Genomic DNA, 5889 nt, shown 5'->3' on the forward strand with positions numbered 1-5889 from the left:
TGCGGCGATACCGGGCTGATCGGGTCTCTGGGACCCGACCGCCCGGTAATTTTGCATGTCACAGACAGCCAAGACCAGGTTGAAGGCTAGGAGCGAGGTGGCAAGCCTGCCACCTCCTCCTATCCCCTGCGATTCTTCGGTTAGCTAACCGACCAATCGCAGGGGGGGGGGGGGGCGGTTACTTCCTCCCGCCCTGCCCGGCCCCTGGAAGTCCGGAGAGGACGGGAGGAAGACCGGAGGACGCGGCGGGGGGACGGGGGAGTGCTGGGGCCCGGCCCCGGTACTTACCTCGTCCCTGAAGACCCGAATCCCGGCGATGAAGACGGCGGCGACAGGTGAGTTCCTCTTCAGCCGCAGTCGGACCCTTTACAGCAATGCACGTTGCCGTAAAGAGACATGCATTGCTGTAATGGGACCCTGTATACTACAACTCCCAGCATGCCCAGACAGCCCTTGGCGTCTGGGCATGCTGGGAGTTGCAGTTTTGCAACATCTGGAGGTCCACAGTTTGGAGACCACTGTGCCCTTCCAGATGTTGCAAAACTACACATCCTCAGTATGCCCTTACTGTCCAGGCATGGTGGGATTTGTAGTTCTGTAACATCTGGCTCTTCAGATGTTGCAGAACTACAACTCCCAGCATGCCTGGACAATTTTGGCATACTGTGAGTTGTAGTTTTGCAACATCTGGAAGGGCACAGATTGGGAACCACTGTATTAGTGGTCTGCAAACTGTAGTCCTCCAGATGTTGCAAAACTACAACTCCAAGCATGCTGGGAGTTGTAGTTCAGCAACATTTGGCTCTAAAGATGTTGCCGAACTACTACTTCCAGAATGCCTGAGAATGTTTGGGAGTAGTGGTTTTGCAACAACTGGAGGCACACTGGTTGGGAAACATTGTCTGTTTCCTAACTCAGTGTCCCAACCCGTGTGCCTCCAGCTGTTGCAAAACTATAACTACCAGCATGCACTGATAGACTGTGCATGCTGGGAGTTGTAGTTTTGCAACAGCTGGAGGTTCTCCCCCCCCCCCCCCCCCCCCTGTGAATGTACAGGGTACATTCACATGGGCAGGGGGCTTACAGTGAGTATCAGGCTGCAAGCTTGCGATGAAGTAAATTTTGCGCGGCAGCTCAAACTCGCAGCGGGAAACTCGCTGTAATCCCCCGCCCGTGTGACTGTACCCTAAAAACACTACACTACACTAACACAAAATAAAATAAAAAGTAAAAAACACTACATATACACATACCCCTACACAGCCCCCCTCCCCAATAAAAATGAAAAACGTCTGGTATGCCACTGTTTCCAAAATGGAGCATCCAGCTGTTGCAAAACAACAACTCCCAGTATTACCGGACAGCCGTTGACTGTCCAAGCATGCTGGGAGTTTTGCAACAGCTGGAGGCACCCTGTTTGGGAATCACTGACGTAGAATGCCCCTTTGTCGACCCCTATGCAAATCCCTAATTCAGGCCTCAAATGCGCATGGCGCTCTCTCACTTTGGAGCCCTATCGTATTTCAAGGCAACAGTTTAGGGCCACATATGGGGTATTGCCGTACTCGGGAGAAATTGCCTAACAAATTTTGGGGGGCTTTTTCTCCATTCACCCCTTATGAAAAGGTGAAGTTGGGGTCTACACCAGCATGTTAGTGTAAAAAAATTAATTGTTTACACTAACATGCTGGTCTTGCCCTATACTTTTCATTTTGACAAGAGGTAAAAGGGGAAAAAAGCCCCCCAAAATTTGTAATGCAATTGCTCCCGACTACGGAGATACCCCATCTGGGGGCGCACAACAAGGCCCAGAAGGGAGAGTGCACCATGTACATTTGAGGTGATTTGCACAGGGGTGGTTGATTGTTACAGCGGTTTTGACAAACGCAAAAAAAAAAACACATGTGACCCCATTCCGGAAACTACACCCCTCGCGGAATGTAATGAGGGGTGCAGTGAGAATTTACCCACCACTGGTGTCTGACAGATCTTTGGAACAGTGGGCTATGCAAATTAAAATTTTTGTACAGCTCACTGTTCCAAAGATCTGACAGACACCAGTGGGGGGTAAATGCTCACTGTACCTCTTGTTACGTTCCTCAAGGGGTCTAGTTTCCAAAATGGTATGTCATGTGGGGGTTATTTTGCTGTCCTGGCACCATAGGGGCTTCCTAAATGCGACATGCCCCCCGAGCAAAATTTGCTCTCAAAAAGCCAAATATGACTCCTTCTCTTCTGAGCATTGTAGTTCGCCCGTAGTGTACTTCAGGTCAACTTATGGGGTACCTCCATACTCAGAAGAGATGGGGTTACAAATTTTTGGGGGTATTTTCTGCTATTAACCCTTGCTAAAATTTTGCTGATTTTTTTTTTTTACTTATGCAAAAGTCGTGAAACACCTGTGGGGTATTAAGGCTCACTTTATTCCTTGTTATGTTCCTCAAGGGGTCTTGTTTACAAAATGGTATGGCATGTATTTTTTTTATTTTTTTTTTTGCTGTTCTGGCACCATAGGGGCTTCCTAAATGCAACATGCCACCCAAAAACCATTTCAGAAAAACATACTCTCCAAAATCCCCTTGTCGCTCCTTCGTTTCTGAGCCCTCTACTGCGCCCGCCGAACAATTTACATACATATGAGGTATGTGCTTACTCGAGAGAAATTGGGCTACAAATATAAGTATACATTTTCTCCTTTTACCCCTTGTAAAAATTCAAAAATTGGGTCTACAAGAACATGCGAGTGTAAAAAATGAAGATTGTGAATTTTCTCCTTCACTTTGCTGCTGTTCCTGTGAAACACCTAAAGGGTTAAAAGGCTGACCGAATGTCATTTTGAATACTTTGGGGGGTGCAGTTTTTATAATGGGGTCATTTATGGGGTATTTCTAAGATGAAGACCCTTCAAATCCACTTCAAACCTGAACTGGTCCCTGAAAAATAGTGAGTTTGGAAATTTTGTGAAAAATTGGAAAATTGCTGCTGAACTTTGAAGCCCTCTGGTATCTTCCAAAAGTAAAAACTTGTCAATTTTATGATGCAAACATAAAGTGGACATATTGTATATGTGAATAAAAAAAAATTATTTTGAATATCCATTTTTCTTACAAGCAGAGAGCTTCAAAGTTAGAAAAATGCAAAATTTTCAAATTTTTCATAAAATTTGGGGATTTTTCACCAAGAAAGGATGCAAGTTACCAAAAAAATTCACCACTATGTTAAAGTAGAATATGTCACGAAAAAACAATCTTGGAATCAGAATGATAACTAAAAGCATTCCAGAGTTATTAATGTTTAAAGTGACAGTGGTCAGATGTGCAAAAAATGGCCGGGTCCTAAGGTGTAAAATGGCTGGGTCCTTAAGAGGTTAAGGTCATCAAGATAGAGGGACATTTACTATTGTTTGACTATGTAGTCTGTTTTTTACCCTGGTTTTTTCGACTTGCTTTTTGCTTAAGTGCGACAAATTTACTAAATTGTCGCACAGTGTTAGTAAATTTGTCGCACGTAGGCAAAAGCGGGAAATTTACTTCAGGTAGTAGAATTAATAGTCAATTTGTAGTTCCTGCTGTCTGAAGAGGTCTCGCTGTTAGCTTTCTCACAGGAACTTTGGTTTTTGACTTGCTGTCAGGCTTTTCACACCAATCAGAGTCATTACACTAGATTTTCAAAGTAATAGCTCAAACAAGTGGCAAACGGAGGTCCAAAACCCAGAATGTTGGGCAACCTTCAGCTGCCGAGGTAATGTTAGAAAGCATGTCTGGTGCCACTGCAAGTCAGGATATGGATGCTGGCTCTTCCTTTCAAGCTTCCTCCGAGGTTTCAGATGGCGAATGTTCTTTTGCTGGCGTAATGCAGCATGTGTGCGCAGTTAAAAAGAAGAACTACACGGATCCTGAGATGGAGGTTTTGGTTGATGAGGTAGGTAGGGTTATCACGTTTTGAATCTAAGGTTTTTGTCTGCATTGCTTATCTAAAGGAAACTATGGTACCTTGCAGAACCCACCTTGCTTCTATTGTCCCCCCGCTCCATCTTTCCTCCCCCCCCCTTGCTTGCATTCACTCCCCACTTTCATTACCCCCTGCTCCTTCCATTCTCCACATCCTGCCCCTCTTTCCATTTTCCCCCATACTTCCACTATCCCCCGGCACCCATTAAACACTTCTGCTCCTTCTATTCACCCCATCCTGCCCCTCCTTTATTCACCCCCCCCCCCCCGCGCTTCCATTCCCCCCACTGCACTTCCATTAAACCCATTCTACCATTAACCCCTCCTGCTCCTTTCAATCACCCCATCATGCCCTTCATCCCATTATCCCCTGCTTCCTTTCCCCCCCCTTCTCCTGACTTTCACCCCATCCTGCCCCTCTTTCCATTCTCTCCCCCTGTGCCTCCATTTCCCCCCTGCTTCCATTACACACACACTTCCCTTTCCATTAACCCCTCCTGCTCCGATTACCAAGATAGAGCACGACCAGATGCAGGGACAGGGCCAAGGGCTTGAAGCAGACTGCCGTGCCTGTGCGGGGCACACCTACTCCCATCCTCCCCTATGCTCGTATAGGGCCACTTACACTGACGGGGGGCCTCACTCTCCAAGCCCGTGTCCTCCATCAGTCCCTGGGTGGCCCCAGCCTGTCAGCCCAACCTGCAGCTAAAGCTACAGTACATTGTTCAGAGATCTCTCTATCTGGGCCACTGTTGGTGTGAACCCGGAATGGCGGGGACCTTGTGCAGTTGCACCTGCTGCACACATGGTCTGGACGCCCCTGGTTCCATGCATTTAAAATGTGACTAAGTTTGGAACTTTAAGCAACAACACCTGGTAAACCTTTAGACACTAATTGGTCTTCTGCTGCTGTAGCTTTATTCTTCATGGTAAACTTCAATTTCCCCTAGTTGGAATGCTGTATGTGCGACTTGGCATCAACACAGAGGCTTACTGTATGACAAAACATTGTGTTTGTGAAAACAGGTTTGCCCAAAACACGTGCCTTATGCTGATGTGACAACACAAAACACACCATGCGCCAATACTCTGTTCAAGGTAGAGGTTTATATTTGCCATCCGTTTTGTGGTTGATGGCTGTCGAACACTTAGTTCTGGCTTTGGTTTTTAATTGAAACTAGAGGTGCCCTTAAGCTTGACTAACAGATTTTCCCCCCATTATCCAATTTGTAAACTACTTACTTTGTAAGGTCCTCCCTAGGTAAAGAAATTAATAATGGATCCCTATGGGAAATGTCTTTGGAGGGGAGGGGGCTTGAAATCTGGCTGTGATTGTTGGCTCAAGGTTGTGTCCTTGTACTTAAATTGTACTTGGTTTTGGTAACAGATAGTTTGCCCTTTCTGTTTCCTTTCACAGATTATTGCAAATTACCGAACACTCTTCCCGGCCAAAAGTGACAAATGCCCAATGGTCGTTAGATCAGCGGCGTGGAATAATATAATGATGAAAGTAAATTCTGTAGGAGTGGCCAAGAGAACCGTCCCCGAGTTAAAGAAAAAATGGTCAGACATGAAGAAAAAAGTAAAAGCCAAGATGGCTGCCATTTCAAGATATGCCCGCCAGACAGGAGGTGGTCCATCTTGTCCTGAGAAATTATCTGAGGAAAAAGTAGGCTCCACTTGTCGAAGAGAGCAAGTCGAAGGATTTGGCTTGGCGGATGTCTGCATGCAGGCTCTAACCACAAGTGAGTTTATGGTTTTCGGGTTTAATTAAAAGTTGAATAGTACTATTATAAGCTGACATTCGGCCCAGACCTTTTCTCTCCCCATTTAAAATTATAATCGCAAATTTGCCCATAGCAACCAACCAGCTTGATTAATTGGGAATGCAAAAGACCACTTCAATATGCAAGAAGTTTTCCCAAAGGTTATTATGGTC

General features: G+C 45.9%; 1 protein-coding gene across 1 annotated transcript; it reads left to right on the forward strand.

Annotated features, from left to right (window-relative positions):
- The first annotated feature begins 3611 nt into the window (after positions 1 to 3611).
- Positions 3612 to 5889, forward strand: LOC130295908 (nuclear apoptosis-inducing factor 1-like). The gene is made up of 2 exons (XM_056547228.1): positions 3612 to 3921; positions 5368 to 5889. Exons 1-2 carry the CDS (start codon positions 3745 to 3747, stop codon positions 5722 to 5724), a joined length of 534 nt encoding a protein of 177 aa, XP_056403203.1. The 5' UTR covers positions 3612 to 3744; the 3' UTR covers positions 5725 to 5889.

Source organism: Hyla sarda, chromosome 11 (assembly GCF_029499605.1).
Source record: "Hyla sarda isolate aHylSar1 chromosome 11, aHylSar1.hap1, whole genome shotgun sequence".
NCBI lineage: Eukaryota > Metazoa > Chordata > Amphibia > Anura > Hylidae > Hyla > Hyla sarda.

Excerpts from the sequence above, each read along its gene's own strand:
- LOC130295908 (XM_056547228.1), top strand. The coding sequence starts at position 3,745 with ATGTTAGAAAGCATGTCTGGTGCCACTGCAAGTCAGGATATGGATGCT. Across the intron at positions 3,922-5,367 it reads TGGAGGTTTTGGTTGATGAG|ATTATTGCAAATTACCGAAC; the intron begins GTAGGTAGGGTT and ends TTCCTTTCACAG.